Source organism: Pelmatolapia mariae, linkage group LG10_11 (assembly GCF_036321145.2).
Source record: "Pelmatolapia mariae isolate MD_Pm_ZW linkage group LG10_11, Pm_UMD_F_2, whole genome shotgun sequence".
NCBI classification, from domain to species: domain Eukaryota; kingdom Metazoa; phylum Chordata; class Actinopteri; order Cichliformes; family Cichlidae; genus Pelmatolapia; species Pelmatolapia mariae.
In genome coordinates this window covers 70,293,034-70,315,416 of record NC_086236.1, presented here as the reverse complement: position 1 = coordinate 70,315,416, position 22,383 = coordinate 70,293,034, and the positions used below count along the sequence as shown (strand labels likewise).

Sequence of the window (22,383 nt, the reverse complement as noted above, 5' to 3'; positions counted from 1 at the left end):
AATAGGTAATTCACTATTTTGAATGAAAAGATATGCTTGGTTGGTGGATTTTAGATTTTCTTCTTCCACTAATCTCCTTGTCTGGTGAGTCAATTTTGGACAATACCATGGATTATTATTTGCCCCTAAAAGAGTAGACAGTACAGTTATTGCAGGCTGCCATCTTTTGAGCAAACTGACAAAAAAGGCCACAGCTGATCAATCCGCTCATGTCAGTTAGATTACACAACACAAAACCTCTTAGAGATTAAGAAATGGATGGTTGAAATACCCAACCGAAAACTTCTTACTTTGGACCACTGCACAGAAAAACAAACAAACAGAAGACAAATACCTGCATAAATGAAAGGTGAATCTGTTAAACTGTATGGGAAAGATACAGCAAGTTGGCCTTTTTAAATACATATTCCTTTTTTATTTCAGCATGGGAAACTCGTGTGAAAAACAAGTTTTAGTCACAAGTTTCATTTATATTCACTCAGGAAGTGGCAGAGCTGTTAGATTTCTCTTGTGTTACCTCTTTCACACTTCATGTGACCAACAGACTCTTACCATATGGTACAGAAAAACAGCTGGGTCTGCACCAGGTCTGAACTCCTGTGGGATTTGACAGCAGTGCAGCTGGAGAACAAAAAGTCCCTATTTGCTAATTTTAATAAAACCGAATTCTCATTACTAGAAGATTGTGTATGTTTGTTGTTGTATACATACAGTATAGTGAGCTAATATCAGTTTAACTGCAATATAATATCTCATGTTTCTTTTTCTTAGTTAAAATAATTTTTTACATAATAAAACCCAGTGGATTGTTTTGTTTTTGGTGTTTGTGCACTTTGATTTACGTTGCGTGCACAAGCAGGAACAAGTCTGTTCCAGTTGTCTAACAAGTTTTTAGCATTGCCCCCAGGTGGTAACAATGAGTTACATCAGGTAGTTTGTCAGGAAGCTCTGCAGCTCTTCTAGTCCCTTAGCGCTGCACAACTCTTAGCTCAGCTAAAATATGCAAATATTTTTTTGTATTCAATATTTCTTTCCCTTGCTTTTACCGTTATCTGGTTATCTGGAAGCTGGCAAAACAACTAAAACTGAAGAATGCATTCCGAGCTGCCAGGTACGACAAGATTGTATAGAGGGGCGAGATTAGATGTTGCTATGCAAACAGAGGACACATGGAAATCTGAAGATGACTACTAACAAAAAATAGTTTTTTTGGACCTCTGGACTAGACCTCATTTTATGTTTGGACAAAGTCTGCCACGTAACAAATCAGCCACAACTATTTGGGAATGCTTTGTGAAAGGAGGGCGATCTTCAAAAAACAGTTCCTCTTGAATTTATTATTTATTTATTTACAAGAAATGGGTAATTTTTCCTCATTGTTTATATTTGTTGCATATTTAACGCGATATACCCTGATATGGCCATATCTGAGCGAGGCCAATATCAGCTGTCCAGTACATCAGTTTGGCTTTGTGTAAAGGTGTATATATAATATACTGTTTTCCTTCTAAGACCCCTAACAGTTGAGACTGTAGGAATTCTTGTTGACGACTGTGATTTTATAAATTAGCAGTAAATAAGGGCCATGCACCATCACAAAGGGGCACATTTGTGGCTGCTTGTTACATTTGTACTCAGATGAAATTCATTTCATTCACTTAATTTTTGTTACTGTATATTTAAGCCTGTCCTGGCACAGAGCTAAAAGGTGATTTATGCTGCAGTGAGACTGAGGTGATGGTTGTTGTCGAGGATTTAGGTAGAACAGTAGAGCAAAGAGTAATGGGTCCCATGTGATGTCTTCAGTTGCACAGACAGTTCATAACTGCTCGCTGAGCCAGAAAAAAATGCAGTTTTCAGTCCGTTAGGGAATTCAGACTCCTATGGGAACCTTTGAGCAGTTGGACATATGCGGTCTTACTTAGTTCTCTCCCCCACTATCTTGCTGTCGACACACACACACACACACACACACACACTGATATCGAACATACTCTGAAACCATACATAAAGGCTTAGAATTAACTTCTCTTTTCAGGGTGTCTGATGGTAATACCCAGGGTATTATCTTAGCATTGTGAAGCACAAACAAAACATTTAATATCTCATTTACGTTCTACTGTTGTGCCCTAACAATGCAGCACAGCTTTCCTTCTCTCAACAAAAGTAATAAAGTAATAAAAGTAAAAAAATGAAACCATCTGTAATAAACATAATGAAATGAGGATCAATGCAGAATATTTCTCAAAAATGAGAAACTTGAACCTCGATTGTCCTGCTGTGTATTGTTCTGTTGCAGAGGATTCAAAGAAAGGATGACTAATAGCGTGGCACGGTCATGTATTTTGGATGCTTACCCAAGAAAATAATGTTTCTGTGTTTGCTTACAGTCCTTGTTACCACACAGTGATGTTAAACAGACTGAGCGGGGGTTAGATAAGGTTGATAAGTACTGAATACAGCTTGTACTTACTGGTGCTATAATGTCTTGCTCATGAAATATATTTACACCCATACTTTTCTAACATATGGTCCTGTGGAACTTTTCTACTCTAATTAGGTTACAGCTCTTAATTGTTGACCACGGATCCCAAATAAAGGTCCTTTAAATCTGACTAAAAGCCAGCAGGGAAAGAAAGATCACCATCTTTCTTGTAACTGCTAACATTACGGGGAAATTGTAGCTAGCTTGATCTGGTGCTGTGCTTTGACTTGGCAAAGAAACAGATGAACAGAGATAAGTGATGGAGATTAATATGTACCCTATAAAACAAATAAATGTAGCTATAAATAGCCCATCTGATCATGATTATGTTGTCTTTTAAACACCATGTAAGGCTAAATGAAACTGCACTTGCAATGGAAAATATTGTGGATCACCTGACTGAAAAAAAGACTGTTGCATAACAGTTTTTTTTTCTAAGGAAACATTAAATGGTAAGACAAGGGTGCTTTGGCAATCTATACCTATTGTAGTGCACTGGGTGTGTGCAGTATTTTTATCTCCTTATACTGCCTGTATTATGGTTACTGCCTACTGATGACTATCCTAAAATCCACCTTTTTGCCCAGATCAGAAGGATTATGTAAGGAATTCCCATTTTAGGTTAGGGCAAGAACTGACCTTAAGCAACAGACTGCGAAATAAGGTCCATCCATGATTGTTACAGGGGCACAAGATAAGAGTCAGTGTCTGTTTTGTTATACTCCAACACACAGATGCTGATGAATCAATTTGGAAAAAAATGACATTATATAATTGTTTCGGTCTGTGTTTCATCTCAGAAGCGCCTACTGACAGATTTGCTTGATCTGCTTGATCATTTCTGTTATGTAAGATGTTTATTACTACGCTTGGTTGTATAGATGGTTTTTATGTTGGAGAAGATTTTGTTTCAGCCTTCCATCCTCATCATTCTAGCTACTTTGACATCTTAATTGTACAAACTAATAAACAATCTCACTGAGAGTGGGCTGTCGGCAGCAGGGAGAACTATCAGGAGTGTCCATTGCTTTTGCTGCATCTTGACCTCTATATACATAATGTAATAATGAGTAGCCAATCCCTTTGTGCCTCTAAAAACAATAGCATTTCACTTATTCAGTCGTTAGATTAAAAGAAAATAAGGGTTGATGTTTCTACTGGAATGTATTGGAACGTAGTCTAGTTACATCATATAGCTGAACAATGCTGCCACAGGATGATTAATAAGGGTGTGGGTTTTTCTAAAATTGTGAAATGACTTCAATAATGTCAAGTGTAAAATGCTGTTGTACTGAAGGAAACTGCTGCGATGGAAAGAGCAGGGTTCATTGAAAATGTCAGACGTGTGACTGCTGTAGATGACTGGATTTGTGTGGGCGATACTCTCCTAAGGGAGATTCCTTGTTGTATCTGTATAATACACAGCGACAGGTGCCTTAAATCAACCAACAAGGTTGCTGCTGTTGGACCAAGAAGGAGGACTATCTGGGCAAACAGTATGTCAGAGTGGGCAGCATACTGGGTGCTGTATTTAGATTTTTCTTGAGTTGGAAAGAAATAAAAAATGTGGAGACTGTGTTACAGGTCTGCTAGAGGGATTGATGACTCTAAAATTAACCTGGGGGAAAAACAAAATAGTGATCCACATGGAACAGTACTTTTTTAGTATGTGATTTAAGTAAGCCTAGACTGGCTTACCCCTTTAAAGTTAAACCTTGATTATAACTGCATACTGTCATATTTTCATTGTTGTTGTTTCCTGTACTTTAAATGAAAAGATTTCTATTGATACACGGTGTTTTTCTTTTTCTCTGCAGGATGGAAAACAGCGGAAGGAAAGAAAGAAGACTGTCTCATTCAGCAGCATGCCCACTGAGAAGAAGATTAGTAGCGCAAGTGATTGCATCAGTGCCATGGTTGATGGCTCTGAGCTCAAAAAAGTGCGATCCAATTCGCGCATTTACCATCGCTACTTTCTCCTTGACGCCGACATGCAGTCTTTGAGATGGGAGCCTTCAAAGAAGGAAGTAGACAAGGCTAAAATCGATGTAAAATCTATCAAAGAGGTTCGGACAGGCAAAAACACAGATACTTTTAGAACTAATGGAACCTATGATCAGATTTCGGAGGATTGTGCTTTCTCTGTCATTTTTGGGGAGAACTATGAGTCCCTAGACTTGGTGGCGAACACTGCAGATGTAGCCAACACGTGGGTCACAGGGCTGAGGTACCTGATATCCTATGGGAAACATACCTTAAATATGATTGAGAGCAGTCAGAACAACATGCGCTCATCGTGGTTAGGTGAGCTTTTTGATGAGGAGGATACTACAAACAGCAAGATACTTTCTATATGCACTGCTGTACAGTTAGTCAAAAAGTTGAATCCGGGACTCAAAAATGTGAAAATAGAACTGAAATTCAAGGAGCTGCATAAAGTTAAGGACAAATCAGGTTCGGATGTGACAAAAGAGGAGTTCATTGAAGTCTTTCACGATCTTTGTACCAGACCAGAAATATATTTTCTCTTTGTTCAGTTTTCCAGTAATAAAGAATTTCTTGATACCAAGGACTTAATGATATTTCTGGAGGCAGAGCAGGGAATGGCACAAGTCAGCGAAGAGACCAGCTTTGAGGTAATTCAGAAATATGAGCCATCGAAAGAGGGCCAGCTCAAAGGTTGGCTGTCTTTGGACGGGTTCTCTAACTATCTTATGTCCTCAGAGTGCCATATATTTGACCCTGAACATAAATCAGTCTGCCAAGACATGAACCAACCCTTGTCCCACTACTACATCAATGCATCACACAACACCTACCTGATAGAAGATCAGTTCAGAGGCCCGTCTGATGTGACAGGCTATATCCGTGCTCTCAAGATGGGCTGCCGCAGTGTAGAGCTGGACGTGTGGGACGGACCTGATAATGAACCTGTAATTTACACTGGTCACACAATGACCTCACAGATAGTTTTTCGCAGTGTCATTGACGTCATTAACAAATATGCCTTTGTTGCCTCCGAGTTTCCATTGATACTGTGCTTAGAAAACCACTGTTCCTTGAAGCAACAGAGAGTCATGTTCCAGCACCTAAAGAAAATCCTTGGAGACAAGCTCCACCTAGATCCTCCAAAACCTGAGGACTGTTACCTTCCGTCTCCTAATGAACTGAAGGGGAAGATCCTACTGAAGGGTAAGAAGTTGGGCACAAATTGCACAGCTTCAGAAGGTGAGGTGACAGATGAGGATGAGGGGGCAGAGATGTCTCAAAGGATGAGCATTGAGACTGCTGAACAACAGACAGTTGCACTCAAGAAATTTCAGCTGTCCAAGGACCTCTCTGATCTGGTGACTTTGTGCAAGTCTGTGGAGTTCAAAGACTTTCCAACATCTTTCCAAAAACAGAAGCATTGGGAGCTGTGCTCTTTCAATGAAGTCTTTGCCAGTCGTTGTGCCAGTGAATTCCCAGGTGACTTTGTTAACTATAACAAGAAGTTCCTAGCACGGGTTTACCCTAGTCCCATGCGGATTGACTCCAGCAACATGAATCCACAAGATTTCTGGAAGTGTGGCTGTCAGATTGTAGCAATGAACTACCAGACTCCTGGCCTGATGATGGATTTAAACATTGGCTGGTTCCGTCAGAATGGGAACTGTGGTTATGTGCTGCGTCCAGCGATCATGAGGGAGCAGGTTTCATATTTCAGCGCCAACACTAAAGATTCAGTGCCTGGTGTTTCTCCACAGCTCTTGCACATCAAGATTATCAGTGGACAAAACTTTCCAAAACCCAAAGGCTCAGGTGCCAAAGGAGACGTAGTAGATCCCTACGTGTATGTCGAAATACACGGCATTCCCGCCGACTGCGCTGAGCAAAGGACTAAAACGGTCAACCAAAACGGGGACAACCCTCTGTTTGATGAGAGCTTCGAGTTTCAGATAAACCTCCCCGAACTTGCAATGGTGCGCTTTGTGGTGCTGGATGACGACTATATTGGCGATGAGTTTATCGGTCAATACACAATCCCGTTTGAGTGTCTGCAGCCAGGTTTCCGCCATGTTCCGCTGCAGTCTCTGACAGGGGAAGTCCTGCCACATACCTTATTGTTTGTTCATGTGGCAATAACCAATCGAAGAGGAGGCGGCAAACCTCACAAAAGGGGGCTGTCTGTACGAAAAGGCAAGAGGAGTAGAGAGTATGCAAGCATGAGGGTGCTATTGATCAAAGCTCTGGATGATGTCTTCAAAACAGCCATTCAGCCACTGAGAGAGGCAACAGACCTCAGAGAAAACATGCAGGTAAGGCATCAAGTATTGATTTTTTTTTTCCCACCCTTTTTTTTGTGTGATTAACTAGAGTGGGTCTGAATTAACAGTGTCATCCAAGATATATTTTGTACTGCATGGATATGCATGGAAAGTTTGTGTCTGAACACGTCTGAACACGTCTGAACACGTCTGAACATAATCTATTAATTATAACTAGATTTAATACAAAACATCTAAGGTAATTTAAAAGACTTCATCTTTGGAAAGGAAACACAAAAACCACCACCCTGGACTGAATTAGATTTGACCAAGTCCTTATGTGTGTCAAAGAATGGAGAGAAACGAGCAAACATAATGGTGAGATCCATGTTTTAACGATCCATGTTATAGAAGTTATTCATAACTTCTATTGTGTAAACTGGACCACATTTTTTAAATGGTACCAGTGATGGAAAAACAATATAAAGCTGTTTGTTTTAACTGCTTAGCTTTAACCCACAGTATTTAATGGACTCCAGTCCAGACATACTTACTGTGATCCCTCTTTTCAGAAAAAGAGACATTTATGTCATTGTTCAGGCTTTCAAAGAAATGCAAAGGGCTGCATAGGAAATACACTGCTCGAGTGTCTCTGCACTGTGGATGGTCTCAGGTTGTGTTTCTTCAGGCGTTGTATTAGGTTTTATTTTGGTAGCGTTGTTTATATTGCGGTCATTGTGTGATAACAAGCCACTGGCCTTGTGATTATAACACATCTTGGCCCTCCTGCCAGTTTTTCCCTCTGGTTGTTTATGTAGGATTTAAATTTGGCCTTTCACAGGAAGGTTAGGGTGTTTGTGTCTCTGTGTGTGTCTGTGTGTCTTTGTGAACCTGGTGTCAGTCCAAAAGGATTGAGTGTTTATGAGTGGCTAATAAGAGCCAAAATGAAAGTTCCCACAGGTAATGAATGAGCTTCCAGCCGTTTCCTTTGAGAAAGTGCTGTTCTGTGCGGTTGTGGGGCAGATGAAGGGCATATTTTCGAAAGCTGGAATATTAGGTTCCTTTCCTTTTAGACTTTTTGTAATGCTTATGCCATTTGATGCATGTTTTGCTTGGCATGCCAGTGTAAACCAGCATAAGTTCATGCAAGCCCGACTGTAATTACGCTTTCTCTATTCTCTGCAGAATGCCATAGCGTCCTTTAAAGAGCTGTGCGGCCTTTCAGCGGTGGCTAACCTGAAGCAGTGCATCTTGGCCCTTTCCCCTCGACTGACTGGGCCTGACAATAACCCCCTTCTGGTGTTCAATCTCAATGAGCAGTACCCCAACTTAGAGCCTCAAGGCCTGCTACCAGAGGTCCTAAAGAAAGTCGTTACCACATATGACATGGTGAGCAGTTTTTTGCACGATTCATTTACTTTATTTACACAGTAGTAACTCTAGTGAATCTCAAAAATGACAGTAAATAAAAAAGAGGAGAGAGGCATTCAATTCCATGACCTGAAATAATGTCTAGAAACAAAGTAGCAGACATAATTTAATCTCTTGTCGTCTGGATCTAAGTGTGTTCTGTCTTTGTTGTCCAAACTCGTGGTTCTTTTGCAGTGCATAGAAAAGAAAACTTAATTTGGATTTGGCAGCAACCCATTCCACTCATGCATGCTTTTGCCATCAACAGGAAGGGATGATCTAACCAGGCAAACCAACGCCAATCAGATCAATACCTGGGCTTTACTTGACTTAATGGGGACACACAGGGATGGTTAGGTAACAGGGCTGAAGTTCTGTTAAGTAATAAAATCAATGTTTACAAGTTATGCAACATGCCATTGAGGCTATTCCCAGCTACACCATTAACCTTAAAACACGATGTTCTCTGACATTGATTCTTGGCACAACATGAACAAGGAGGCAAAAGTGATTTTCTAGCAAAAGCACAGCAACAAGAGAAATAATTTTGTCTCTGATTTGAAAACTTAATAAACACATAGATTAGGTATGAACATTCAAGAAAAGAAAGTCCAACATCTTTTTTTTAAACCAGGCTGTAAATATGATTTTTACTGCTGGAAAGATGGACGTGTTAATACAAGACTGGCTTGCCTCTGGAACTAGTCCCATGTGGCCATTAGAGAAACTACAGTTCTTGGCTCTTTTGCCTTTAGGTTCAACTCTGGATTCAAAGAAGGGGTACACACACCTGTGCATTTGCATTATTTGTTATCCAAATGATACATTATGCATTAAACACTAAAAAAATGGAAATGGCAAAAACTTCATACCTTGCAACTCAAGGACGAACATAGGAAAAGGACTCTGATGCAGACCGATTAAGGTGACCCCTCTGCTCCATTCAGACATGAGAATGGAAAGCTAGGTAATTGGCCCTGATGGAAGGAGCGCCAGGAAAATTGAGTTGGAGAGGAAGAAAGAAGAAAATGACGGGTGTTTGGGGACTAAAATCAAATAAATTAAGATCAAGGGCTTAAGTGGTGTGAAGCTGCAGGCCTTGATCATCAGCAGAGTGCCAGAAGTGATGGCAAGCAGAAAGGTGTGGCGGCAAAAGATGAGCTGACAAGTGCATACGCGTAAGAAAAAGAGGGAGTGCAACCTTAAAATAATGTTAAATAATGTATGGATAAGTACAATTAGAAATTCTGGTAGTGTGTCAAAATCCACCGCAGGGAGTAGCCAGGCTTTCAGCTCCTAATTGGCAAAAATAGAATGTGGGTCTCAATGCTGCCCATTTGTGTGCTAAGAGAAAAAGCTGGAGAGACTCGGTAGTATGCCAGCTCGAGCTCTTAGGTAATATGGTCTGATTTCTGTTTGTACTCGCAACAGATTAACTAAGGGCACAGAGTGTAGATGGAGAAAATACAAAGTCTTTGAAACACTGAACCAAGGGGACTTCAAAAACCCATATGTTAGGCTTTTATTGGGGAATAAACTTTGTTCTAGCATGGTTCTGCTAAGATGTCTGTTATCTGCAGTTCAACCGCATACATCAAACAAGACTCATTAACACAATATTTTTAATAACATTAAAGTTGTTGTTCACAATATATTCTCTTTTTAGTTTTAGTTTGCAGAAATGTATCATTAAACTAACGTCACCTTGAAAATAAAAGACCGTTTGTGTCTTTGTTAATGTGGGTGGTAATAATAATAATAACGATGGCCATAACATTTAGAGGATGCAGTTTAGTGTGCAAATAGGGAGCAGTCCACCCACTTACCTTACTAGAATATGCCTTTAAAGACGTTTGATTTGCTGTGTCTGCCACCAAGACAGTAATTTCTTTACCCATCAGGAAAGTAATCACAGTGTGTGAGGCAGCTCTAAGTGCCGCAACTGCAGCTGCAGAGTGAGACAAACAGCCACAGTCACTTAGTCATGACTGCCTGTAGAAGAACATGGTGAGTCACCATATGGGTTTGTGCAACGGTGTCTGTCCCCCATACTGAGCACAGTATCAGGCAATGACTCTGCATAGTCATGCTTGGGGGGGAAAAAGGCTGCACGTTCATATTTATCTTTAGAAAACTTCTGCTGTGTTCTCACTTATTTTCTTAGAGTGTGTTAGAAAAAATAGCAGCTCAGGCCGTGACAAGTCTGTCGACATGCTCATAAAGGATAAGGCTGGCATTATTTCATATTTTCCTTATTAACACATCTGAAAAGACCAAAACGGTAGGAACAAACAAAGCTCTCTAATTTCATGGATTATACACCCTCGATTCCTTTCCTTGTATCCTCCCCTCGCATCTTAGTCCCTCCCACCAGAGATGCGAGGAGAGAAGAATCGAGGCAACGGGGATTCAACAAAATGAGACATCCTCGCCTCTCAGCCATCATTTTAAAGTGATCCAGAATAAATTAGGCACAGCAGCAACATAAATTTTGTTGTAGTCCAACTACTGCTGTATTTTATTGATTCAGATATGTGATCACATGATGCAATTCACACCATGGTGCAATGTGACAAGGTAGGCTATCATGCAGGTGATTAACCAAATTGCAAAAAACTGAAACAGCATGCGAGTGCAAAGATCTAGTTGTTTGTGGTCACCTGTGTTTGTATAGGTCAGCTGTGTGCCACGCCTTTTACATTCTGATGGTAAAATCACTTCTGTGCATCCTTGAGTATTACTCCTCTCTCCTCTGTCCTTGAGAGGTATGTTAGAAATGAAGGCATCCTTCAATGTGGTGTCCAGTGATGGATTTTGGAGTCACAGGCAGGAGGACAGAGAAGATTGCGAGGCACCAAATAGAGAAATGAGAAAAGCCTAATGTGCTTCTGGAAGGAAGATATATGGTAGCAAAATATACCATAGTTTTGATTTTGTTTAAAGAGACCGCTTTAATAAATACAAACCAGGCCTGTCGCACTTTTTCAAATTCTCCCTACGTATTTTTTGTAACTCAGCAACAAAATTCAGTTGCGGATAGAAATTTTGATGTCCGCTAAGTAACGTATGGTCGGCATATGCTGAACATGACACGCGAAGCAGACACAAACAGAAAACGTAATATTGCGTTGCAGGATGATGATGAGATGAAGATAATATACACGAAAATCCAAAAAACTGTTAATAATCTGTGTATGTGTGATAATATTCGTGCAAAGTTTTGTTCAGATTAAGCACCAGTCAAGGACGAGGTGGGACTGCGTCATTACAGTAAGACTGTCAGAGCAGTGAATTACAGCCTCTGTTGGATTTAAATACTATATATTTTCCCCTCTATCCCTCTCTGTACGGGCCTCCCTGATTTCCCTCTTCTCTGGGATCTGGCTGGCAGGCTCCAAAGATCGATGTTGGGGCCACAGTGATGCTAGTTTTTGGCTTTGTCTCTCCGATCTCTGCAATAAAACCCTGTTTATCATTACTTAATTTCCATCTTGGCAGCTGAGCCGGGCCGCCTGGCTTCGCGGCACAACCTCTCTATGCTTAAGTCACACTGGGAGTGAACAAGTCAATTACGACCATGCCGCACCAGTAACCTACAGGCACTTAATTGAAATCAAAAGCGTAGCAACATTAGGGTATAAATATCCCCATCAGATGAAAAAAATTAAGCTATTACTAAAATAATTGTGGCAAAAGATCCAGATGGTCTGCCAGGCACCCTGTTTACTCCATGCTTATTTACCCCCCGTCTCTGACAGCCTACATATGCACCATTAACCTCCTGAAACAACATGCTGCTGCCGTCTTCCTTGTGTTAAAAAAAATGTTTTTCGTTATTTCTTTCTTTCTTTTTTTTTGTTTACTGTTAGGAAGAAGCAGCGCTGGCATTTAATATGTAAATGGATTGCCACAAGAGTTTCAACAGTCTGCAGGTCAGCAGAGTTTGTGCACTCAATTAGGGGTGCGCATAAGACCAGAGGAGCTAAACTTAGCATCTGTCGCAGTTTCAGCTTCACAGAGAACACAGTAATGGTGTTGCTGCTTGAGAATGACTGACATGTTTTTAATTGAAATGACCTTAATTATCAGCACTTCCTTTGAAAAAAATACTTTCCAACCAAAGTAAGATTTGCACATATATATTTTTCTCATTTAAAACAAGACACTGCTGGTGTTTTAGGGAAGAAAAGTAACTTTTAATAAACAACCTAATTGCTTGTGTCTCCTACCCTCTAATTTTGGCTTTCAAAAATGCAATTTAGCAGCCTGGCCCACTCACATCCCCTGTAATAACAACTTGTTTTCTAAGCACTCCCTGGATAGAAACTGCCTGCTAGCAGACAGACTGCTTCCTGCTTTGTTGTGGGATGCTAGTTTTGCTGATGTGGAAACTAAAGGCAAATGTGAGCAAATATGTTTGTGTGCTTTCAGGTAATCCAGACCAGCAAGATGCTGCTAGAGAGCTCAGAGGGGGTGTATGAGAGAATCCTACAAACCCAAAAAGCAGGTAAGATACAGTCACACAGGAGAGGAGGAAAACCCTTAAAAGGCAGAATTTCCTGACACCATTAATCAGCATATGAGTGTTTGCCTGTGGCCCCATGTCTCCTCTGAAGCCACAGAGGTGACATGGGATCAGTCAATATGAATTAATTAGAATTTTCTTATTTGCATAAGTGGAATTACCATTTGATTCATGTTCATTAATGTGATCCAGTCACTGTTTCTCTTTGAAAAGCTGCCATTCAAATAGAGGTGTTTAATTCACACCTGTAAGAGCCTCTGTCCTGTATTCTAATTACATGGTTCGAGACTGAGTGTCTAGTGAAATGGGGGAAGATTGTGTGAAGTTAATAGATGGCAGTCTATCCACACACACGCCATTCAGTACCAGTTAGAGCTCCATGCATTTATGGAGTCTTGGCCTGCTAGCCGATTGTAACATTTCGACTTTGTGTCAATAAGGGAAAAGCGAATCCATTCAAGTTTGGTCATCCTTATAGGTCACTGGATTTAAGATGCAGCACACAGATGGGCTCTGGAGGCACCGTTTCTTCTTGAGTCTGTGTTAATGATTGAAGAGGACTGCCTTTTATTTTGGGGCAGTTCTTGTTTCATGAAGCAGCTACAGCAGTGAACCAAAAATATGGGTAAAAACTCTTAATTTTGAAGCTAATGTGATTCATATTGTAGCACTTTCTCGCAATGAATCCTGTCTAAGTAGTCTAGAGGGCTAATTTAACATCGAGTAAGCCTGCTGGAAACGCTTAGTGAGAATGGAAGGGCGCAGAGATGGACCATCATTACCACAGCTCAGCTTTATTGGCTTTCAGATGGATGACTTATAAAATATTCATTGTCTATTGTCTTGCTGCATCAGAGAGGATGACGACTGTGCCTTTTTAAGCAATGTGAATCAAAGGCATTTTGGTGTTTTTCGTTTCAACCACCTTCCAGACCTTAACAATTACCAGCCAGTGGCTTTGGGCTAAAGATGTACTTGAACTTACTGACATCAGAAAGATCCCCCAAAGCCTTTGAATTTTTATTTAGAGCATTTTCTGTTTGGTTCCAATTTGGACTGTAGCATGCACAATTCAGAACAGCTTCTGTCCTAAATGCATGACCTGTTTGTGTCCCTCAGCCATAATAACACCCTGTGATCTGTACGGCCTTCATTGTACACATCAAAAGGCGTCTTTTTTTTCTCTTTTTTGGCTTTTCTTTGTCTGCAGTTTACAAATTTAGACTATGACGTTACTGTTACCGGCTTACCACAGTGAGATTACATGGAAGATAAGCAACACAACAGCTGGCACATGTAAAGTAGTTAAAAAGATAAAAGCCTGAAAAAGATGCCTGCCAGGCATTATTAGATCATTTTTACCTCACAAAATTGCATTTCATTATCAGTTCTGTTGTGTTCCGGGGCAGATGCTTGATCTTGATTTGTTACTGATTTAGAGGAGATTTAAAAAGTGGCCATTATCATATAATTGAATATGCTAGTATGCCTACGCAGGTTACCAAATTGAGTTTTGAATTAACCACATTTTAGTGGTAAAGAACGGCGCATCACTCTTGTTGAGCACTCACCTCTTTAGTGTAGCCTGGCTCATAGCAGATAACTAGCTATTATGATCCAGTTAAATTGTAAAGTGTTGTAGGCAGACACTGAGTGTGGCATGTGAACAGTTCACTAGTCGATTAAATGTTATATGCTATAGTCAGTTAAACTCTTTAATTAAAGCTGGCACGCCTCCACCTCCAGAATACTTTTAAAAAATGGACCCTCAGAGTTGTTTGAGGGTGGAAAACTGTCTACAGTGGTCGACTGTAAACATGTTTTTTAACGCTGTAAAGTTGGAGATTTTTTACGACTGTACAAATCAAAGACGCTTTTGTTTCCTTGCATTTTACAAACTTAGAGCATGACAAGAATTGACTGCTTTCAAAGCCAGCCTCAAGTGGCCACTAGGGGAACTGGAGGTATTGGCGCTTTGCGGCTGCAGAAGTTGCTCCTCGGTCCGACGTGACAAATGCAGCAAATGCGAGTGTTTCCTGGTTCAGCTGCGTTGAACTGCATGGCCTGTGTGGAATACATTTCGACCAATAGAAACGCAGAACGACATGAAGCAGCATATAGTACACGTAAAAACCATGAGCTGCCTCAAAAAATGTAGGCAGGGTGCAGCAGCCAACTCAGCGCAGTATATGCCACCTCCTGTGTGGAAGGGCATATAAGGACACTTTTAAATAAAACAATAGTCAAACAAATAAGTAAGACGGGAGTACAAATTCCAGAGAAGCATGATGGGGACTTTAGTCTCAAAGCATATTTATATATGATTATCCAAAATCAACTGGAGAAAATTAAACAGCCAACAATTGCAAACTAGGACACAACAGATGGCAAACTGATGAACTTGAACATTGATTTATTTTCCATCCCAAACTGACATAATTCTATCCCAGCGGTGCATGCAGCATGGTTTTGTGCGTCTGTTGAGTAGAAACTGGGTCAGTACAAACCCAATTCCCCCTTTACAGAAAGCAGAATGTTTCAGCAGGAGCAGCTATTAAAGCTGTGAATAATCCATCACATCAGCTCAGACGGGGCCCAAGAAGGAGAAGAGAGAGAAAAAAAAATGGACGTAGGTGGTGTCGGCGAACTCAGTCAAGTGTTTGTAGCTCAAACAGGGATGTCACCTCCCTCACCCGATACTCACTTAGGTTCCAATTAACATTTGGGGGAGCTGGATGGCTAAAGCTGCTGCAGACTAACATGATCAGCACAGAAGATGTTCTTTTAAATGCCAAGTGCAAAATTACAGTATTCAGTGCAAAGTGGAGCCACTGTGACATTTGGCAGAATACAAAGCAAAGAGCCAGAGTTTATTTTACAAGTTAAAATGACAGATTCTCAAAAATCAAACGGTCTAAAACAATCTTGTCCCTTTAAGCTTTCTTTAATCCGTTTGTAGAGCAGTGGATATTTATTCATTTATGATATTTTAAGGATAGAATAACCATTACTTTGATTTTTTTCATTTTCTGGCTAATTATCTGCTTGTCAGCTTTTCTACTTTAAGATGTAGATTTCTGAACATTTCTACATAGTCAACATTTTATCATCACTCCAGTTATACATACAGACACACGACTGTATACAAGTACAGTTGTGTGAGTTCTTAGCCAAAAGGCTTAATTTCAGTAATATTAAACAATAAACAGAAAAAAGTGCAATTGACCAAGAAGCTATTGTATTTTTGCAGCATCTCCGGGGACTGGCCCATTGTGGTAAAGAATGAGTTGAGATTTACTGATCAATATACGCTTTATCCTCACCCGTGGCCACGAGCTGAGAGTAGTGTACTCTGAAAGGGGTCTGGGCACAGACACTGGCCGAAGAGCTCAGTGAGGGGGGGCTCAGAGCAGAGCCACCGCTCCTCCACACAATTAAAGATGTAGTTCACGCCCCCCGGACACCACCTATGCAATGTGTTTCTGGCACGTCCTACCCAGAGCACTCCAGGACATCCTGGAGGCTCTGTGTCTCTTGGCAGACTTGGGAACGTCTCAGTGTCCTGTGAAAGTGCTGTTGGATGTAGTGGGAAGAGGGAGGTCAGGTGTCTCTGCTTAGACTGCTGCCCCTGTGACCTGGATAATTGCTTAATCTGGATTTGTACTCCATGTCTGATAAAATTAGGTTTTAGTGGCATGTGTGGTATAAGTAGATATGATCCTGTCTTGCTGAAAGAATTATGAATTTAACCTATTGAAAAATTCAGGTCATGCTGCGATCCTTCACATTACGCCTCAGCCTTCTCGAAGCAGTCTTTACTGTACAGTTGCCGTCTTGCAGCATTACCTCAGAGATTAGAGTCTCAAATGCTTTGCTAAGAACGAGCTTTCCCCTTTCTTGCCTGCCAGACTCCATAAAATGTTGCTAGGCAACCTTCAGTGTAAGTTAAGTGTGTGTGCGACGTGCACCTTCTTCAGCACCGTCATGGTTCACGTGCACAGCAGCAGCAGCTCTGTAGTTACAGTAGTGACCTGGAATTAAACAGATGTCATTTCACATTTGATTATAGCAAAAAATGGTGGGGAAAATACAAAAAACAAAAGTGGGACTTGTGAGCGGTGACGTGACATCTGCTTCAAATATGATAAATGTGTCACAACTGACTGAGTCCTGTCAGCTTCCTGAGGTTGTATTCATGCCAGAAGTCTGGTGACAGACGCAAATCCTCAGCTGAATGGCTCCAAAACAGCCCAGCCCCACACACCTATTATGGAGATTTCACACAAAGGGGGTTGGGGGGGGGGTTGGGGGGGGGGGGGGGGGGGGGGGGTTGTTGTCTCTCTCTCTCTCTCTCGTGCACACCATGTTTCCATGGCAACAGCACTGACAGGAACTACGACTGGCTCAAGCTGTTATCAGAGATTCAAGCGGAAATGTATGTGGAGTTTCCAGTGCAGAGATGTTACGCAGTCATGGAGTCTCTGCTCTGTCTGCCTTTGGTTTATGGTTCTCAGGCTGAAGTTTCCTGTTGCTACCCTGCAAAGCAAAGTCAACTTTAAACATGTCCTTAGTCAGACTCAGTCATGCAGAGGAAGGAGGGGGAAAAAAAAAAAGGAGAGGAGGGAAGAGGTGGGAAAGCTCCTCAGGAGACAAATCCCTCCTCTGTTGGAGGCCGTGATGCTAATCCACAGTGAAAGAGCGTCGTGTCCGTCTCCCACTCTCTGTTTCCGGGTCTCTTTTATCCCGCCTCACTGTTTCACTCCCCTCAGTTTTTTCTTTCCTTCTCCTCATCTGTATTTGTGTACTTCTGTCCCTTAGCATCCCTGTATTAGGAGGGTTTACCCAGGATTTGCACACTAGTCACTGCATGATATAGATTTCCCATTGATGATGCTGAAGAGAGGCACAAAACAGTTCCCTGCTGACAGGGACATCCCAGTGAAAATCTATGTATAAACACTGTGTGGATTCTAATAAAACAAAGCAGTCCCAAGAAAAGTCGGATACATTTTCCTTCCGCGGTCAATGAAAAGCTGAAAAACAGACCACATTTTCCATCACATCTGCTTTCCACAAGACTTAATATTTTCATGGCAGGCACTTGAGTTTATGCTACAGGACAATCTCACCTGCTTTCCAGACCTGGTATGTATGTAACTGTGGCCACTGCGATCCATTATCACCTCGTATGTGTGCAGTGAGGAGACAGTAATGCTCTCCCACCTCCGGAGAGTCTCTGTACTTCCACAGACTGAAGTTTTCTGCTGCTGGAGAAATGTGAAATGTCGACAGTACATGCCAGGGTCTTTGTTTGCATGTGTTTCCTCACAGTGACAACAAGCCTAGCAGCCAGTCGCATATCCCAGACTCCACTCTCGCAGCAGCTGTTCTTCTTTCCTAAACCAATACCGCACTGACTCGACACTCATTCTCGTCTGTTTCTCTCTCGCAGCTATGGAATTTCACGAGAACCTCCACGACCTGGCTGTGAAGGAAGGCTTGAAAGGCAGAAAGCTGCACAAGGCTGTGGAGAGCTTCACGTGGAACATCACCATTCTGAAGGTGAGATTTTCAGTCACATCACTTATACGTCAAGCCAGTTTTATTAATGGAGGCCAATGCCACCAAATTGCTTAGAGGAGCTTTGCATAATAACCTTTATTTATCCTACAATGGGCCCTGCTCGCTTCATCCTCTCACTTCGCTTTAAGCCACATTTCTTCTGATCCTTTTTGACATCATGACATCAGTTGGGGAAAAAAAGTGCCCGTAAGCAAGTGTTTAGAGGAGTCCTGAGATTTTCAGGACACAGGGATTGCTTGCATACGCTCAGCTTACTTAACCTTTATCCTGCTACAATGGCATGTAGACTGTATACAAACGAAACAAAGGAAAGGAATAAATAGATACACTACAGTGAGCTGCATGATTTATGGCTAAAAGCACCGAGTGTGTTCCCTGCCACAGCAACGTTAAGGACCAGAGCTGGTCACTGTTAATCAATAAGGTGTTACAGTGCAGATAAAGTTTTGATCATAGTCAGCCTGACAAGATGAACTAAAGTGCACGTTGATGATTGCAGCAATGCTTTGACATCAGCTACTCTGACATTTAAAGGAAGTGATGACAGAGAAACACCCCGCGTCTCGGCTGCTGGGAGGAAATCTGATTGTTGGTCAGGAAAATGATCTAGTCAGCCATAAATGCTGCTTTAACAGTGACGTGTTCCACAATGATAAAGTCTCTCAAGTATAAAAGAAACCTCATATAACTTGTGTTTTAACCAACTTAAAATGAACTATTTAAGCCTGCTGTGGACTTTCAGTGTTAGAACTGCACAGATGTTCGGGTAATGTTAATGCAGTGAATACATGTTTAAGAAAAATAAAGTTACAAGTAGAACTAGGTGTGAAAAACATTTCAAATTTCATTAAAAACTCAATTGTATGTTGTGCTTATAAAACCAACTGCAGTGAAATTAAAGTATACAGGAGACGTGTTCAGCTCTGCGACCTGTTCAGGGTCTGACTCTCGCCCAATGACAGCTGGGATAAGCTCCACCCCCTCTGTGACCTTGAATCAGACAAGCGTTTAAAAAGATGGACAGATGGATGATTTGTTACGTTTGTCACTACACAGGCACGAGGACACTTTGTGGGACGTGTTTAGTGAAACTGGAATGTTTATGGACTGTGAGTCAGTGACCTTCACAAAGCATTTGTAATAAACTTTTCGGAGCCAATAACATCTTAAATCTGACACTGACACAACTCTACAACACATTAATCTAAACACAGAGGTAAGAGCGATCAGCTCTGCAGCTTCCTCCCTGAGCCTGGTTCAACTAGAGGTCTTTAACCCCACTGTTCCCAAGTGCTGTTCATAGAGAATATAAAATATATGCTAATAATATACCATCAAATATTTGGGGTGCTCTTTGATATTGTATGGTTTTCTTTATTTTACAGTGTAACACCCCTTGAGATGTTTGTGTAGTGAATTAGCGTTGCAAAAATGAAACTGAAAGAAGTTTTACAAGCTACAGTTTTTCCTGACACCCAACTTGCTGCTGTCTGACTCTGATCTGTGTTTACCTCTCAGGGCCAGGCGGATCTACTGAAGCATGCCCGAAGCGAAGTCCAGGAGAACCTCAAGCAGATCCACTATGCCGCGCTCACCTGTAAACTGACTAAAGGTAGCGCGGTGAGCGGTTCCTTCGGCTCCTCTGAGTCCAAGAGCAGATGCAGCCTTGAGGCCATCCCGGAGAAGGCCATCGCGGAGGACGAGCTGACGGACGAGGACAACTAGACCCGCAGACCTGACGCCCACGTTCAGACCTCCACTCTGTTCCTGCCTCCTGAGCTCAAAACCCAAAGCTTTGCTCCTTCACCAGTCCGTGTCTTTACCCAGTCATCACTGCTCCGTGCACGCTAGTGTTTCTTCACATTCCATCACAAACATTCCTGCATCCCAAGCGCAGCTTTAACCTCTCTAACTTCTGCCATCAGTAAAACGCTGCTGCTTTTCCAGGCACGAGCTCAGTTCACCAAACGGCTTCACTGCAAGTTAATTCAAGTCTAGATAACTGGCAAATTACTAATGGAGCATTTGCTGCACATGTGCCACCAAACCTTCCCAGTCATCAAGCTCAGATCTCTACATCCTCCACGCCACTGCACAAGTTTGCTGCCATTCCTCTAACCCCAACTCTTCTCCTGACTGAACCAGGAGAGATGAGTGAACTACCAGCCACGAGACTGTTTAAGACATTCAGCTACTGTTTGGAGACAGTGCACTTCTACTCAGCAGAACAGGTGTTAAGAAAAGATATGAAGGAAAAAAAGCCGCGGATTGTTGTAAGAGATTTCCTAAAGCACAATTTTCTGGATTTACTGTATGAATGTAACGGGACAGGAGGAACAACAAGCCGACGGGAGAAGTCAATAAATGGTAGACGAACACATGTGAATGGGAGTAAAGAGCTGTTTACAATACTGAACTTGTCCATGTTTTTGTCTGCCAAAACAGTATACTATGTGTATATATGGAGTTTTCTGTTACCTTTTTTTCTGCAGAGTGCATCATTTTATTATTGTACACTTGGAAATACAAGATTTATTTTATAAAAGATATGAATATGTCTGTGGAAATACAAAGTTTTATTTGTCTGTGGACATCTGGTAACGAGGTTTATCACGAGGAGAAGTGACCCGAGTTTTCCCGGTGGAGCGCTCCAACACATCGAGACAGAAGGACGAATAAGAGAATGTATTCATACAGTTTCTTTGGTGCAAACAACAACAAAGTCTCAAAATTCAGAACCAGCAACTGCACGGAAGAAACCGGTGACTGGACATTAATGCACTCAACAGCTCGCAGTTTTAATCACATTTTAGCGTTTCATTGGGAAATATCTTGGGCTTTTATTTTTGGAGCATGCTCCTCCCACACGAGAGTGCTGAAACCTGTAATAAATATTAAAAAGATTAGATTTCTTCCAAGAAAAAAAAAAAGAGCTAAACCAATTCCACAGATATTCAAAATAAACCAAATGAGAAATCTGTTCTGGCTGTGGAAAAAAAAGAAAACTCATCAGTCTGTTTTCTTGTAATCACTTGGTTTTGCTGAGCAGAACCACTGAATAGATCCTACAGGGACTCATCTCAAGGCTTCAAACACTGCCGCTCTCTAAGACACAGCTGAAGACATGCGCACAAGTTGACCTTTGGCCTCAGTGTCTTGGTGCAAAGGTCACAGTGATATTAAATGGACACAGTAGTACTCTTCAAAATTACAAATTTGTAATTTTGAAAAAGGTTTTGAAAATAATTAACAAAAGAACTGAATTAAATAGAACAAATTATTGACCCCCCAAAAAGTGCTGGATGAGCCTTCATCTTATTACACCTACCATTTTTAACAGACTGAAACAACCACAAGTCAAAACCAGTGTTCAACAAACAGTGATAATCATCAACCATTACACAGTCCATAACAGCCGTCTCCATGAAAATCACTGTGTTAATGAAATCTATACGGACAAAGGTGACCTAATTAAACCCCAACATGCTTGAAATCAATAACCTCATGTGTTGGGAGCTTGTGAGACAGGAACTCACGTTGTAGACTGGGTGGAGCCCCGTGACTTTGTCGCTGGTTAGTAAAATCCTGTTATGAAGCCGAGCGCTTTCCCCATTTGTTTAAGAAAACCCAAAGCTAGCGATTGATCCCATCGTCATTAGAAGCGTTTACTTTATTAAGAAAGCGAAGAAGTCGGGGGTATTTTACCAGAGATTCCCCTACCGTCAGAGGTTTTTTGTACCCAGAGTCATCGCTCCCCTGCTGGCCATGAAAGAACACAAGTTTAAAGCACATTAGCTTCTCTTTACAGACCTAGAAGCCGCATCCATCTTTTATACTTTCCATGTTTGAGATGCTGAGATAAACTCAAGTGCACTTGGTGCCTGGGAGGTCTGGGTAGGAGAGAGTTATGTTTGGCCAAGGTGCAGGGAAGCCATTGTGAGTACACGTTAAGTCACAAGTTTTAGTTGCGTTCATTCAATACTAAATACTGACTGGCTATATTTAGAAAACCCTGCACACTGAAAATGTAACCCGTGCATTTATTTGTAACACCATGTCCTCCACAAACCTTTAGTTGAAAGTAAAACCTGTCTTGTTATTGCAGTACTCTGGTGCACCATGGCAGAGGTGCC

The 22,383-nt window shown here is 41.4% G+C and overlaps 1 protein-coding gene across 1 annotated transcript in view; it reads left to right on the top strand.

Annotated features, from left to right (window-relative positions):
* Nucleotides 1-20,523, top strand: part of LOC134635594 (inactive phospholipase C-like protein 2) — a 40,088-nt gene extending 19,565 nt beyond the window's left edge. Inside the window, exons 3-7 of the mRNA XM_063484971.2 lie at nucleotides 4,303-6,783; nucleotides 7,918-8,121; nucleotides 12,574-12,649; nucleotides 18,120-18,229; nucleotides 19,769-20,523. Of these exons, the coding sequence (XP_063341041.1) occupies nucleotides 4,303-6,783; nucleotides 7,918-8,121; nucleotides 12,574-12,649; nucleotides 18,120-18,229; nucleotides 19,769-19,975 (3,078 nt within the window). The 3' untranslated portion in view covers nucleotides 19,976-20,523. The remainder of the gene's footprint in view (nucleotides 1-4,302; nucleotides 6,784-7,917; nucleotides 8,122-12,573; nucleotides 12,650-18,119; nucleotides 18,230-19,768) is intronic.
* The last annotated feature ends 1,860 nt before the right edge of the window (nucleotides 20,524-22,383 follow it).